The sequence below is a fragment of the Astyanax mexicanus genome, chromosome 16 (assembly GCF_023375975.1).
Source record: "Astyanax mexicanus isolate ESR-SI-001 chromosome 16, AstMex3_surface, whole genome shotgun sequence".
In the NCBI taxonomy this organism is placed as follows: domain Eukaryota; kingdom Metazoa; phylum Chordata; class Actinopteri; order Characiformes; family Acestrorhamphidae; genus Astyanax; species Astyanax mexicanus.
Genome location: NC_064423.1, coordinates 9,703,712 through 9,719,559, shown reverse-complemented (window position 1 = coordinate 9,719,559; position 15,848 = coordinate 9,703,712). Strand labels below are relative to the sequence as shown.

The window sequence follows — 15,848 nt, the reverse complement described above, 5'->3', positions numbered from 1 at the left end:
CCAAAGCACAAAATGCTTAACGGCATGACAGGCACATATCAATACACTTCAACAGCTTCCTCTCTGAGCGCTCAACTGAGACACCTGGAGAGGTAAGAGCAAAATGGCGTTTCCACGAAACAAGCGCTAAGCTATTTAGCCCTGGGCATTTTTCTCAACAACCCTCAGAAACAAAGCAGCAGAAAGCCGGGCAATCTGCTGCAGAGGACCCAGACGAGCTCGGCCTCTCTTCCGATGACTCACGCAGTCCTCAGTTCAGTTCAGAGGTCATCCTTTCAAAAGGTCAATGAGAGATCAACACAGACGAGTTTCCCATGAGTCACCGGTCTGTGCGTTTCAGTCTGATGTTAAACAGAGGTCACTCTATAGCTGAGAACATCTCCACACTGCCCTGAAGTCCAGGACAGTCCACTTAACTTACAGAGACTCTAAGATCTACACTACAAGATCCACAGATAGAACTAAAGCTAGAAGATGAAAAGAATGGAAAGGATTGGAACACAGTGATCTAGAGGAGGCACTTTGGGATTCCTAAAGCAAAGACACACAGCAAAGTTCTCACACTAGTCCTCAGGGACCTTCCAGAAAGTCCAGATCTGTCTGGTGGGCAACGGCAGCTGGAGACCAGCACAGATTACTGATTTCCCTGCTTTAACAGACCCACTAAACACATGAAAATTAAAAGGGGAAGTAGGTGGGGTTTAGGAGGACGACCAAAAAAAAAATTTAATAACATAGACGTGTAGGGATTCAGAACCCTCACTCCTCCGTCACATTAGAGTGCACACGTGTTATTGCTGAACATGTAGCCAGGATACCATATAATCCTTTAACAGTGGTTATGAATGAGGGTGTGTACATTATATATATATATATATTACCTTATCCAAACCAACCCCTACCAAATCTGTGCAGATGTAAATAAAAAAAAGTTGTATGTTTGATTAAATTTCTTCCCACACCCAAATATTTTATTTTAATATGTTAGATTCTTTGATTTTACCAAATTGAAAAGTTAAAGTCAAAGAGGAAGATGGATGATCACAACCATCAAACCAAGCTGAACTATTTTAATTTTTGCACCAGGACTGGCATAAAGTTATCCAAAAGCAGTGTGTAAGACTGGTGGAGGAGAACATGACAAGAAATGCATGAAAACTGTGATTAAAAACCAGGGTTATTCCACCAAATATTGATTTCTGAGCTCTGAAAACTTTATGAATGGAAACTTGTTTTCTTTGCATTATTTGAGGTCTGAAAGCTCTGCATCTTTAGTAAAGCTATGTCATGGAGCGGTCAAAGAACTGCATCCATAAGCTCTAAAACACAGGGAGGAAAAAATAAAATAAAATCTGGCAAAGACTGATCCTATTTGCTGGCAGTATTTGCCAATATGCCTCAACGTATGTTAGGGGTGAGAGGGGATAATATTTTTGTTTTTTAATAAATCTCAATTTGGAGGTGGATGATTCTGAATCGATTCAGAAATGGCAAAAATTTATTCAGACCTGCCAACATGTAGCTACACATTTCACATAACGAAACGCATTATGACCTCCTAAAACACTTGTACAATTCCATTTTATACAGTATGCTTATCATTTTATCTCGCATCCCCCTATGTTCTCCCAAATCAGACTATGCAGACTATGCAGAGTAGCATCACAGACTGCTCGGAGGAAAGCGCAGCGACTCAGTTCCGATACATCAGCTCACAGGTTCCTCGTGCTGAGCGACATTTGGAGTGATGAGGAGAAACAGCGGGATCCACCCACCCAGAGAGAGCAAGACCAATTGTGCTCTTCCAGGGCTCCGGCAGCTGATGGCAAGCTGCATGATCTGGATTCGAACCAGCGATCTCCCAATTACAGTGGCAATGCTTTATACTGCTGGACCACTCAGCCTCCCCTAGCTGGTTTTAAAATTGTGGCTGAAGCTTGATTAACTGAAATAACCAAACTCTTTATAAAGTAAATAAATTATGGATCATTACAGATACTTTACAAAAAAAAATACTAAGTAGTGATGCCACAAGAAAAATGAAATCTTGTATAGAAACAGACTTGACGTCTGGATGCATCAATAATCGATAAATTTAACAATCGCATCAAAGACCTCTAAAACGCAATCGACTCATAAGGTGTTTAGAGATTCCCACCCTTAATGTATGAGGACAGACACATGTGCATTTCTGTCTTCATAATAAAATTCAGTTTTATGACTCAATTCCACCATTCCATCTGTGTTCTCCGCATCACAGAACACACAGGGCCCTATATATATATATATATATATATATATATATATATATATATATATATATATATATATATATATATATATATATATATACACACACATACACACATACACACATACACACATACACACATACACACACACTTCAAAACACAAACGCACCTATATACAGCCTGGTGCAGACGAGAGCTGCCAGGGAGGAAAGATGGTGAAGGAAAGGAAAAAAGCTTTTCGTAAACCTTTAATTTTCAATCCCCCAAATTGCAGCTTTGAGAGGCTGTAAAAAGAGCTGATTTTAGAACAATGTGCACTAGAAAGCAACAGCCTGCTGATTGGAAGTGGGATCACGGATCACAGAAACACTATTTATTCTAATATTTTGATATTATAGAGAAAATAAAAGGTGCCACTGTAAAGATCAAAAGCTAAAAGAGAGATTTTAAAAACAAAACCTAGTTTAGAAGTGGTTGTTTTTGCACCAGGATTCACTCTTATTTCCCCAGATCAGGCTTGTCTCATATTACATTTAATTCAACAAGACAACGCTCAATCATGTCTTCTTTGGATCTGTTGCATTTCATTCAACGTTCTCTGTGTTATCGAGAATTAGGGGGAAAAAAATGAATAAATCAGCAAAAACCCTATCTGGGCAGGATTAGTTTCTCAGGGGGACGTCTGTGAAAAATATTTCACACTTCTACTCAGTGATAAAACTCTTGCATCTGGACTGCAAAAACAAAAAAACAGGAGGACCAGTGAGATTTTTGGCATTCTCGTTTGTCACTTGACATCGCGTTCAGTAGCTCCTCCATTTCCACTCGCTGTTATGTTTTATATGGATCTCTGTGGAAACACGCGCCCAAAGTGTAATTACGGTGCGTTGCAGTGGACAAATAGCTATTTTATTAAACGAGAGGTGACAAAACTTAGAGATGTGGATCCGGACAGGACTAAAATAACTGGAGGACCACAGAGTTCAGCGAAAAACATTAGATAATTCAACCTGTAATTTTCTTAGAGAACGTCTGAGAAACACACGTACATGGTTGTTCCAGACGGGAATAAAATCATTCAAGAGAAAATTACCCCAGGACCCCCTGAGAAACTACTCCCATCCAGATAGGGCTCATTTCTGCTTTTGTCTTCCATATATGTAGCAAAAATAAGACTAACCAACTATAATAACGATATTGTAGTACAATGGCAAAGTCTTACGGGAACCCAACTCCAGTCATTCAGCCCTTCCATCACTCACCTCATAAGACCAGACGCACTGGACCCCCGCGAACCGCCGCACACAGCGGCCCACCTCCACATCCTCGTGCGTGGTGTACATCTCCTGCAGGCACTGGCGGATATGGGGCACCACCCTGCGCAGCACCTCGCGGCTCATGATCACGCCCGGTCCCCCCATGCAGAAGTTCTCGCCAGGCTCCAGCGCCAGCTTGCCCAGCTCGTCCCGGGCCCCCATCCCCGTCTGTCCCAGAAAAATGGCCTCGCTGCTGTTCAGGCTCCTCAGGAAGCTCTCCAGCCGGTCGCTCTTGATGTAAACGTCGTCGTCGGCGCGCATGAACCACTCGTACTGGTCCAGGTAGTGATCGTGCATGTACTTGAGCATCATGAAGGACTTCTTCTGAGGAGGGTAGGAATCGTCCACGTTCTTCAGGGCCACGATGGGAATAGGAATGGACGTGTCGGAGCCTTCGCTGGAGAAGAACTCCACTTTGCCTGGAATGGTTTGAGCCCAGGTCCTACAAAACATGAAAGAGAGATGGATGAGGTTGAGGTCAAACAAAGCTCCTCAAGTATTAATATTTAATCTAAAGAAGGGGTCTGATGCACTTTGCTTAATTTATCAGGGCAAAATACGCCCCGAAGCACCCGTTGTAGAGTGCTGGGCAAAATGCACAAAATTACTGAGTCTAAGAAAGCTGCGGAAGAGTGGAGGAAGACTATTCAACAAAGGTAAGTACTTTTTATCATGTTTTACTACACCCAAAGTGCATTTTACACCAGAGTTCTCCTTTAATGCTGAGTGTACAATATATAATATATAAATATAATTTAATTTCAAATTTTTCCAATTTTCTCCCCAATTTGCACGGCCAATTGCCCACCCAACTCAGTATAACTCCCCCTATCACTAGTAATGCCCCAACACACCAGGAGGGTGAAGACTAACACATGCCTCCTCCGATACATGTGAAGTCAGACTCCACCTCTTTTCGAGCTGCTGCTGATGCAGCATTTCCGAGTAGCATCACAGGGCGCTCAGAGGAAAGCACAGCAACTCGGTTCTGATACATCAGCTCACAGACGCCCTGTGCTGTGGACATCACCATAGGAGTAATGTGGGGAGAGAGCGCCATCTACCCACCCGGAGGAAGCAGGGCCAATTGTGCTCCCTCTGAGCGCCGGCAGCTTGATGGCAAAGCTGCATTAGTGGGGGTTCAAACCTGCGACCTCCCGCTCATAGTGGCAGCGCTTTAGACCGCTGGACCACTCGTGGGTTTCCACGAGTTTTGAGTGCTCAGTGACTCAGCTCTTGATCGGTCCGGACGCGAGACGGGTGGGGACGGGGCTGGGGTCGTAATGGGCCCTGCATTGTTTAATACTGCGATATATATCGTCAAAAATATATATATATATTTTTTTTAGTTTTGCAAAGCGGGCTGGAGGAAAAATCCAGGAGAAATCTGGAGAAAACCAAGCTTTTTCTTCAAAACAAGCTCACAAGACATCATTTCATAATTTTTTCACTATCCCTCCAAAATCATCTCCTTATTTATGTTCCTTTTTACTGTTTTAGTACAGAATAAACTCTTATTGCTGAGATAAATGCTTTGAAACTGTGATTTTGAGCCTAAAACCTCAGTCTGCACAGTACTGTGGATATATTATTTACAGTGTTCTTCGGCTAGCTACTGAAAATCAATAAAGAGCATTACCTGTCTATCTACCCATCTCCCTGCCTGTCTGCCCTTCTCCCTGCCTGCCTAAAAAAATGCTCTAGATATCTGTGCAGCACAGCTTACCACAAGACACAATACCTGCAATCCACTTTAGTGCTGTGTGATGAAGATAAAACCTGACAAAATATGAAAAAGGAAGGATGAAGAGGAGCAAATATCGTTCTGTTAGTAATTCAGCCATGTGAACATAACCGCAGTCCTCTCTCTAGCTCTTTGTCTTTGTTGTTGTCGTAGTCAAAGAAGGCCAAAAGCTGGAGATGACCTTGGGCACACCCAGAGGAGACTACTGTACTGTAGAGCGCTTTGTCTGCTGTGTGGAACTTCAGCAGCATGAGAAGCTCTGCTTTTTTCTCCCCCCCTTCTTCTTATTTTTTTTCTACACGTGGAACTCACGTCACATTCAAATAAGGAAGTAAGAATATAAGGATTACAGTTATCCCTTTCATGCCGGATTACATGCATGCCAGCACCGCGCAAACAGACGCAGGTAAACACAGATATGAAAATGACTTGTTATCTATGGCCTCTATGTAAACTGTGCCCAGTTTAGCAGAAAGCAATCAAACAAGTACAGTATCAGTCAAGGGTTATCTGCCATTCAGCGCAACATTACGGTGAAATAGGTTAATCATATCAAATCTATTTCGGGTCGATGCCTGAGAAATCCAGGCCTATTTAACACAATATCCTGGCTTTACCCAGGGCAGGAATGTTTTCTTCAAAACGCATTAGCGTGGCCCACATGACTGCATGTGAAAAGACAGTACTGTTCAAGCTGCACACTTTCTTCACAAGCCAATATCTAATTTTGTCCTTAAAGAAAAAGGGAAAAAAGGAAGAAGAAGAAAAAAAAGCTCCACTCCAGAGCAGAGCTGCTTCTCCGTTATTTAAAGACGTATTCTAATCAAGGAGCAGCAATGACACATAAAGGTCACATTAAAGTATGGGATGTAAGAAAATATTGAAATCAGTATAATCAAATAAATCACTATATTTTAATTTGCAATGTCGTATTGATTTTCAAAAACACAATACTGATTTTTACACATTTTTTTCCTAAAATTCGATTTAAAAAAAAGTTAAAATTTTAAAATTGCAACATATCTATATACTGTTATATACAGCTCTGGAAAAAAAAAAAAAAAAAAAAAACAAGATGCCACTTAAATGATGAGTTTCTTTGATTTCATCAAATTGAAAACCTCTGAAATATAATCAAGAGGAAGGTGGATGATCACAAGCCATCAAACCAAACTGAACTGCTTAAAGTTATCCAATAGCAGTGTGTAAGACTGGTGGAGGAGAACATGCCAAGATGCATGAAAACTGTGGTTTATTTCACCAAATACTGATTTCTGAAACCTTAAACTTCATGAATATCATCTTGTTTTCTTTGCATTATTTGAAGTCTGAAAGCTCTGCATCTTTTTTTTTTTTCAAACATTTCTCATTTTCTGTAAAAAATGCTCTAATTGACAATATTTTTATTTGGAATTTGGGAGAAATGTTTTCCGTAGTTTATAGAATAAAACAACAATGTTCATTTTACTGAAACATATACCTATAAATAGCAAAATCAGAGAAACTGAAATGGTCTCTTAATTTTTTCCATAGCTGTATACAAAACCATAACCTCCTGTATCGTGATATATATTGAATTGTATGCCAATGCACAGCCCTTGTCTGCAATATTGTGTTGTAAAGAATAATATTGTCAGAATTATTTTTATATACTTGTGATAATAGCAGTATTTGCTATAATCTTGAAAGCAGTCAATCGTTGCTGTCCAGTGAAAAACAAGTACCTACAATTTTTTTTTCTTAGTTTAAAACACAATTTGAACACACCAACTCTTTATTACACAGTGTTAAAATTTCTTAATAATGGGACCAATATAAATTCTTCAAAATGACCTGAAAACTTGTTTAAATTGCCTTCCATTGAAAAATAAAATTGTATCGCTCTACTGTAAAGTTGCTGTTTTGGAGATACGTTTTTTAATTCAACAGTGACGTTATAACGTATCTTGTTTTTTTTTTTTTTATGTTTGCAGTTTATATTCATGCTGTTAATAATCTGGGTGTTAGAACTGTGGTAAATTTTATTTATTTATTTTTTGCATTATTATTACTTTATACAAAAAAAAAAGAATATCACAACCAAAAAACATCCTGAAATATTATATTGTCATATTACACTTTTTTATGTATAATTTTATGGGCAATAAACCTTCAAATCACAAATGATTCCGACCTCTCGGAATAAAAAAATATATGCATCATTTTTGGTTTCTATGGAATGCAGTAGTATATTCTTTAATATTAATTAATTAACTATTTTCAGTGTTTTGTCATATCGGCAGGAATATTGCTATAACTTTTTATAAAATTTGACTTTTTTTATATAAATAAGTATGCGAGCTGAGTCATGTGGTGGTCAGAGTGCAGATTCAGAGATATCTGTTGTGTGCTGAGGCTATGGAAGGACCTTGAAAGAATATGTTTTATGGAAGCTTCCATATAAAAAAAAAAAGCATTTGAGACTTTTAAAGGCCTGAATAACCTTCACTTAATATAAAAAGCCTCTTTACTGTCTTCCTTTCTCCAGGCCTCTACATTCTTTATGAAACCAAATTTGGTTTTACTATGGAATCCCTCAAAGCACTATTTAAAGCCCTTTTATTTTTATCAGTGCAGAGGTGAAGTTGGACAGGTCAGAAGTGGACAGAGGGAAAGCGAGATCAGATTGCAGGTCATCTGAGGAGGTAATGAGGTTACTTAATGAAGCGTCGAGCGTGGAGGAAGCATGAGAAAAGGGCTACATTCAGAAAAGCTGAAGCAGCTTTTAGCAAGGAAAGCACTGAAAAAAATAGTCAAGCAAAATTATTTAGCTGAAAATGGCATAATAATAAGTGAATAAGCAAGGAAATAACTTTTTATTTAAGACCACATTGTGTTTATTGGTACATCTGATGGAATGTTAAAAATGTATTATGCTTGATATTAAATATATTAGGGCTGGGCGATATGGCCCTTAAATAATAATATCACAATATTTCATGGTGTTTTTGCAATACTGATACTCTTGGCGATATGACAAAAAACTAAATTATTAGTTATTGAATTTTTATTATTGTATACAATATGATATGGCATACCCCTACAAAATATACTTTTAAACTCTGGTTTTATAAATGTTTTTTCTTTACAAATCCCTAACTGAGATATTAAAAAATACAAAAATGTTACTTATATACATATATATATATAAACGATACTGGACAGATATAATTTTTAGTAAGTCTTTAGTAGATATATAATAGGAAATGAGAACAGTGTGATTTTTTTTTTGCTAAAAACAGCTAAAAAAGTAGTACACTGATATAATAATTAGTGGTGGGTGATATGGCACCATATTTCAGGGTGTAATATTGTTCATGATACTCAAAAATGTTGACAATATTATTGTGTACGATATGATATGGCACACCCTTACAAAATATATTCTTTTAAACTCTGGTTTTATAAATGCTTTTTCTTTAAAAAAAAAAAAAAAGCAAGACAAAAATACATGTACCATATTTAAGTGGGAATATAAACGATAACCTGAAAAACAGTGTGTTCTGTATTATTTCGGATAAAAGTGCTCTTTGCAATGCATTTTTAAAAAATTTAATTCTTTAACCATAGTAAAGAAATGATTGTGGATGTGAAAAATGATGTTACATCAGTAAATACCACATTGCCTGCACTATGACGAGTCTCTGCATCCATAGGTCTCTATTGCTTTGTTCAGCACAGGCCTCAATAGGCCTTGTATGCTTAAGTAAACCTATAAAACCTCACTGACAGACACTCAGCTACTGCTAATCTAAAATACCAGAAAACACAAAACAACCTTCACAGAGAAGCCTGTGCAGTTTGATGTGGTGGTTAAATGTCACTCAAACCTCAAACATCAAATTTAGAGCTGGTTCACCTGTTCACTGTGTGTAGAGTCTGCTTCTTTAGTTCTAAACTAGAGTTTAGTTCTAAAATCGTAACAGAGTAGATGCTGTGGTGTAGTGGATAACACCACACCACCAACTTTTCTTACTGGCATTTGATGCTCTAGCTGAACAAGCAAGCAGTCATTGGGCAAGACTCTTAAAGCTAGATTCTCTTATCCATGAAACACAATTCAAACACAAGTCAGTTCATCTAACACCAAACATGACCTGCTCGACCAATCACATATAGGGTATATGACTTGTTCAAATCCAAACTTTTTTTCAGGAGCCCCATCTAAGCTCAGCTTCAACTAAGAGACCGGAGGAAAGTAAACAAAAACATATTCTGTCACATATAAGTCTCAAAGCAACACTAAGAAATCTCATTTCAGACATCATTTCATCCAAGGAAGCCCTATTTAACCCCAGCTTCTAAGCAAGACACTGGAAAAAAAGTACCTTCTACAAAAGCATTTTTTGCCTTAGGGGCCAATGACAAGGCAGGCATGTAGAAGGCACCCTGCCACATTCACACAGCAGATCTCCCAAGATAAAAGACAACCATTCAAGGACTATAAATGTACTGTGGTAGGCCAAGACATGTTTGGTGTGTAACAGTTGGTTCTTTAGCTGATTCTCCTTTCCATCTAAGGTCTAGGGGAGCTGCATCTAGACCCAGCTTCTACCAGGAGACTGAAAAACGTGACTTCTAAAGAAGTAGCTCGAATTGGATGCCTTAAATTTCATAACTTAAAAATCAAACTAAAAGACAGCACACAGGTTCAATCAACTTGATTAGTCAACTACACGTGGGGTGAGGAGGCACACTGTCTGGTCAGAACTGCTTTAGCTAAATGTCTGTAAATATTCCAAGGAGCTCTGTTTTGGCCCAGGTTCTACCAAGAGAATAAAGAAGAAAGAAAAAAAAGATATTTCCACAAAATCATCTCCTGCCTAAGACATCTCCTTACTTGCAACTTTTAGAGCAAAACCAAACATGTTCAATCAACATGATCACTCAACTACATCTGGGCTAAGGAGGCAAACTGTTTGGTCATGACTCCTTAAATGTAAGTCTCCAAGCAAAACTAAGAATCCAAGGATTCCAATGAGCGCCATTTAGGCCCAGCTTCTAGCAGCAGACTTGGGGGAAAAAGTCCCTTCTACAAAAAGCATCTCTTGCCTTAGGGACCCCTGCCACATTCACACAGAAGATATTCTAAGATAAAGACCACCATTAAGGAACCATAAATGAACCATCAAGACATGTTTGGTGTGCAACACTTTGTTCTTTAGCTGATTGTCCCTTCCAGCTAAGGTCTAAGGTAGCTCCAACTAGACCCAGCTTCTACCAGGAAACTGAAAAATGTAACTTCTAAAGAAGTATCTTGACTTGAATCCCTTGAATGTTATCAAAAGTCTTGGAGCAAAACTAAGGAATTAAACTAAAAGACCCCACACATGTTCAATCAACATATCGTCGCTGTCCAATGAAAAACACTTTTCTCCAAAACAGCAACTTTAAAGGAAAGAGAAACATTTAAAAAAGATAAACTTATAAACTTTCAATGGAAGTCAATGTAAAAAAAGTTTATTCCAGGTCATTTTGAAGAGTTTCTATTGGTCCATTCAACAAGAAACTTTTGCACAGTGTAAGGGACAGTTTGTCTGTTCAAATTATGTAGTAAACTAAAAATAAAGCCAAAATGGAGATAAGTGTTTTTCATTGGACAGCGACGATATTCAATAAAATTGAGGAGCTCTGTTTGGACCCAGGTTTTACTAGGAGATCCTCCTCCTTGCTTGCAAATTTCAGAGCAAAACCAAGAAGGCAAACTGTCTGGTCATGACCATTTTAGCTAAATATGTGAAAATATATATTAGGCCCAGGTTCTGGCAGGAGACTGAGGGGGGAAGTAATTACCACAAAAGCATCTCAACTTGGATGCCTTAAATATAAGCGACTGAGTAAAACTGAAATCAAACATGATTTGGTCCATCAACTTCATATGGTGTAAGGAAGCAAACTGTCTGGTCATGCTTTTAATTAGCTTAATGTGAAATGTTCTAAGGAGCTTATTCTTGACCCAGGTTCTAGCAGGAGACTGGGGAAAAAAATACTTCCAAAACCTTCCCATCTCTTCTCTTGGATGCCTTACATGTAAGACTTGTAGCAAAACTAAGGAACCAAACTAAAAAGACACCACACATTGAATCTACTTGATCAGTGAAACATGATTTGATTTGGTCAAACAATTTAATCTGAGTTAAGGAGGCACACTGTCTGGTCATGACCCCTTTAGCTTAATGTTCTGAGATTTTCTGAGAAGCCCAATCTTGGTCCAGGTTTTAGCAGAATACTGGAAAAACTAACTACCACAAACTTATCTCTTGACTTGGAACTTGAATGCCTTTAAAATCTTGTAGCAAAACTACTGAAACAAACTAAAAGACCCCACACACTGAATCTACTTGATCAGTCAACTTTATATCAGGAGGGAGGCACACTGCCTGGCCATGAGTAAATGTAAATGGGAAATATTGAGATTTTATGGGGGAGCTCAAGCTTGTTCCAGGTTCTAGCAGGATACTGGAAAAAGTAACTACCACAAAAGGATCTCGACCTGGATGTCTTAAATCACAGAATCAAACATAATTTGGTCCTTCTACTTCATCTGGGGTAAGAAACCAAACTGTGTGGTCGTTATATATTTAGCTAAATTAGAAAATTTCTAAGGTGCTTAATTTTGACCCAGGTTCTAGCAGGAGACAATAACTTATAAGGGAAAATAACTTCCAAAAACTTTCCATCTCTTGACTTGTATGCTTTAAATGTGAGTCTTAAACATGATTTTATCTGGTCAAACAACTTAATCTGGAGTAAGGAGGCATCTTGTCATATCTTGGTAAAGACTCATTTAGCTACAAGTCTATGGACTTTCTGAACAGCTCCATTCAGGCCCAGCTTCTACCAGGAGACTGAAAAACTAGCTAACTTTCACAAAAGCATATCTTGCCTTAGGGGCCAAAGACTATGCAGGCACGTAGAAGGAGAAGGGCTCCCTGCTACATTCCCATTGAAGGCAGATCTTTGAGATAAGCAGGCCTGTGTGAGTGAAGCTAAATACTGCATTTTCAGTGATTCCCCTGATTTTTTTTAGCAATTATTTAAATGAAACAAAAACAAAACATGTTAAATGTATCTTTCTTTCAGTCAGAGCTTTACTTTTTCTGTATCATAAGGCTTTAACCCCCTTCCTCCACACTGCAATCAGCCGGTTCCCCAGCTGCCTTGCTTTGCTTTTGTTCCCCCTCTTTTCTTTCCCTTTTCTCCCACCCAGCAGCTCCATTCTCACCTATAAGCCGCCACGGCGCGGTTATTCAGATACTTCTGCGCCGTCATAACGCCGACGAAGAGGAAATGTCCAGCTTTCTGAGCGGATCTATCCGTCGGCTGAGCTCCGCGCTCCGGCGGCGGAGGTGGCCACATCAGCAGCCCCCCGTGCTCCCTCCTGAGCCCGGCGCCTCCTCCTCCTCCCCCACCGCCGCCGCAGCCCCCCGCCACTCCGCCACCGCCGACTCCGCTCGCCTTGCGCTTGTGTCCCGCTTTCTTTAGCTCGTTGGCCCGCGGAAGAATGAGCCTGGAAGCCAGAGTGAAGCCGACCACCAGCCCCAGGAGAACGCTGAACCAGGCTCTGCGGCTTCTCCCGGCCATCCCCCCGAGCTTTTCTGCTTAATCCACCCCCTCTTTTTGTCTCTAGAGTCCGGAGTTTTAAGAACCGTGTGCCGGTCAACTCAAAGCCGTAGCAGCGGCAGCAGCAGCAGCGGCGGCCACAGTGTGTGGGTGTCGTTGCCCCGCTCCAGCGCTCCGCACTCGGTCTCTCTCATGGCAGGAGCCGCCGCTGTAAGGCGCTCCGGCTCCGGCTACTTGTCGACGTTGCTGCGCGGCGCTAGCGCTCTCCACATGCCCAGCTAAGCTCCAACACCTCAATGAGTCACAAACTCGGACTGAACGGTGCCTGGTTGGTGGCTGGTGTCGGCCTGAGAGCGGCGCTCCGTCCCTCCAGCGCTCCGAGCTCACTTCACCATCAGAGCACCGACCCGCACAGCAGCCAAGTGCCGCTTCTTCTGCTGCTGCCGCTGCTGTAGTACCGGAGGCGCACGCGGAGCACACAGCGCCCCACACAGGCCATCAGGCTAATATCACCAATAAATATCACACAGACACGAGGTGGAGAATTCATTCATTCATTAACCCGTTAACGCCTAATATCTGATTGGCCAACTAATTCTACCTAATGTTTATACATAAATATAGATAAAACTGTATGTAACATTTCTAGCTGGTTAGAGAGAAAAAAAAAGCTTAAAGTAGTATCTGATACTAAATATCTTCATTTTAGATTTAAACATGTCATTTAAAAAGCAAGCTAAAAAAAGTGGTAAATACTATCAAATTGAACTTTTTTCAGGCACATAAGACCGCATTTAACGACAGAGGCAGCCAAACTTTTGTATGCATGGCATGATTGTTTCTCAAATAACATACGACTTTACAAGCTGGTCACAAACAAGCTTGTCAATTTTGAAACCTATTGAATCTCTCTATAAAAAACCCCACTAAAGACACTAGACAGGAAGCCTAATAGCCATCATCATTTTCATATTTTCATAGTACAAAAGTATAATTTACTCAGTTTTCATAGTTTTAAACATCTTCTAGATGCCTGTATTATGTTTAAGATTTTATATGGGTTTGCTCCTCCTCCACTGAGACCAAAAACCAAAAAACTAAAACCAAAAGGCTTCAGGTGTAGTGTGGTAACAAGAGCATCTGTTAGAAGAGATTGTATTGTACAGTACAGACGGACAAACGGTCTTTCCCATTAAAGCCAGCCAATACTGAATTAGTCTACCAACTGAGCTATGAACATCCAAAAATTACCTGACTTTTAAATTTAAATTGAAGACATGGCTGAAAGCAAACCAAACCTGTAATCACTGATATCCTTGTATGTTTTATGGAATGTTTGTGGTACTGTGTTTATATGTATGCTGTGTTTGTACAGAAGTTGAACAATGAAACTGAAACACCTGTAATTTTAGTGTGAAGGTTCAATTATCAGGGTAAAAGCACAGTTTTGCTCAAAATATTGCAATGCACACAACATTATGGGTGACATACCAGAGTTCAAAAGAGGACAAATTGTTGGTGCACGTCTTGCTGGCGAATTTGTGACCAAGACAGCAAGTCTTTGTGATGTATCAAGAGCTACAGTATCCAGGGTAATGTCAGCATACCACCAAGAAGGACCAACCACATCCAACAGGATTAACTGTGGACGCTGTAAGAGGAAGCTGTCTGAAAGGGATGTTCGGGTGCTAACCCGGATTGTATCCAAAAAGCATAAAATCACGGCTGATCAAATCACGGCAGAATTCAATGTGCACCTAAATCTCCTGTTTCCACCAGAACTGTCTGTCGAGACAATAAATTATTGTGGTCTAAAACCAGCTGTTTCAGTTTCATTGTCCAACCCCTGTATATATGTGTTGTTATTGTGTGTGGTTGGTAAGGTTTTGTCATTTTCATTGAGCTGTTGGCACTCATTTTTTACAACAACCTGCCTAGGGACTACAGATGAAAACTAGATTGCAGTTCCTACAGAAACTGCGAGTGTGATTGCAGTGCTGGCTGGTATCTGCTATGGTGTTGCTAGGTGGTTGCTAAGGTGTTGCTAGGTGGTTGCTAAGGTGTTGCTATGGTATCCGGGGTGGTTGCTAAGGTGTTGCTAGGTGGTTGCTAGGTGGTTGCTAGGCGGTTGCTAAGGTGTTGCTATGGTATCCGGGGTGGTTGCTAAGGTGTTGCTAGGTGGTTGCTAGGTGGTTGCTAAGGTGTTGCTAGGCGGTTGCTAAGGTGTTGCTAGGCGGTTGCTAAGGTGTTGCTATGGTATTTGGGGTGGTTGCTAAGGTGTTGTTAGGTGGTTGCTAGGTGGTTGCTAAGGTGTTGCTAGGCGGTTGCTAAGGTGTTGCTATGGTATCCGGGGTGGTTGCTAAGGTGTTGCTATGGTATCCGGGGTGGTTGCTAAGGTGTTGCTAGGTGGTTGCTAGGTGGTTGCTAGGGTGTTGCTAGGTGGTTGCTAAGGTGTTGCTATGGTATCCGGGGTGGTTGCTAAGGTGTTGCTAGGTGGTTGCTAAGGTGTTGCTAGGCGGTTGCTAAGGTGTTGCTATGGTATCCGGGGTGGTTGCTAAGGTGTTGCTAGGTGGTTGCTAAGGTGTTGCTAGGCGGTTGCTAAGGTGTTGCTATGGTATCCGGGGTGGTTGCTAAGGTGTTGCTAGGTGGTTGCTAGGGTGTTGCTAGGCGGTTGCTAAGGTGTTGCTATGGTATCCGGGGTGGTTGCTAAGGTGTTGCTAGGTGGTTGCTAGGGTGTTGCTAGGCGGTTGCTAAGGTGTTGCTATGGTATCCGGGGTGGTTGCTAAGGTGTTGCTAGGTGGTTGCTAGGTGGTTGCTAAGTTGTTGCTAGGCGGTTGCTAAGGTGTTGCTATGGTATCCGGGGTGGTTGCTAAGGTGTTGCTAGGTGGTTGCTAGGTGGTTGCTAAGGTGTTGCTAGGCGGTTGCTAAGGTGTT

The 15,848-nt window shown here is 40.6% G+C and overlaps 1 protein-coding gene across 1 annotated transcript in view; it reads right to left on the bottom strand.

Annotated features, from left to right (window-relative positions):
* Positions 1–13,361, bottom strand: part of chsy1 (chondroitin sulfate synthase 1) — a 108,049-nt gene extending 94,688 nt beyond the window's left edge. Inside the window, exons 1-2 of the mRNA XM_007260216.3 lie at positions 12,577–13,361; positions 3,515–4,010 (exon numbers count right to left, since the gene is read on the bottom strand). Coding sequence (XP_007260278.3) covers positions 3,515–4,010; positions 12,577–12,935 — 855 coding nt within the window. The 5' untranslated portion in view covers positions 12,936–13,361. The remainder of the gene's footprint in view (positions 1–3,514; positions 4,011–12,576) is intronic.
* Between the last annotated feature and the right edge of the window lie 2,487 nt (positions 13,362–15,848).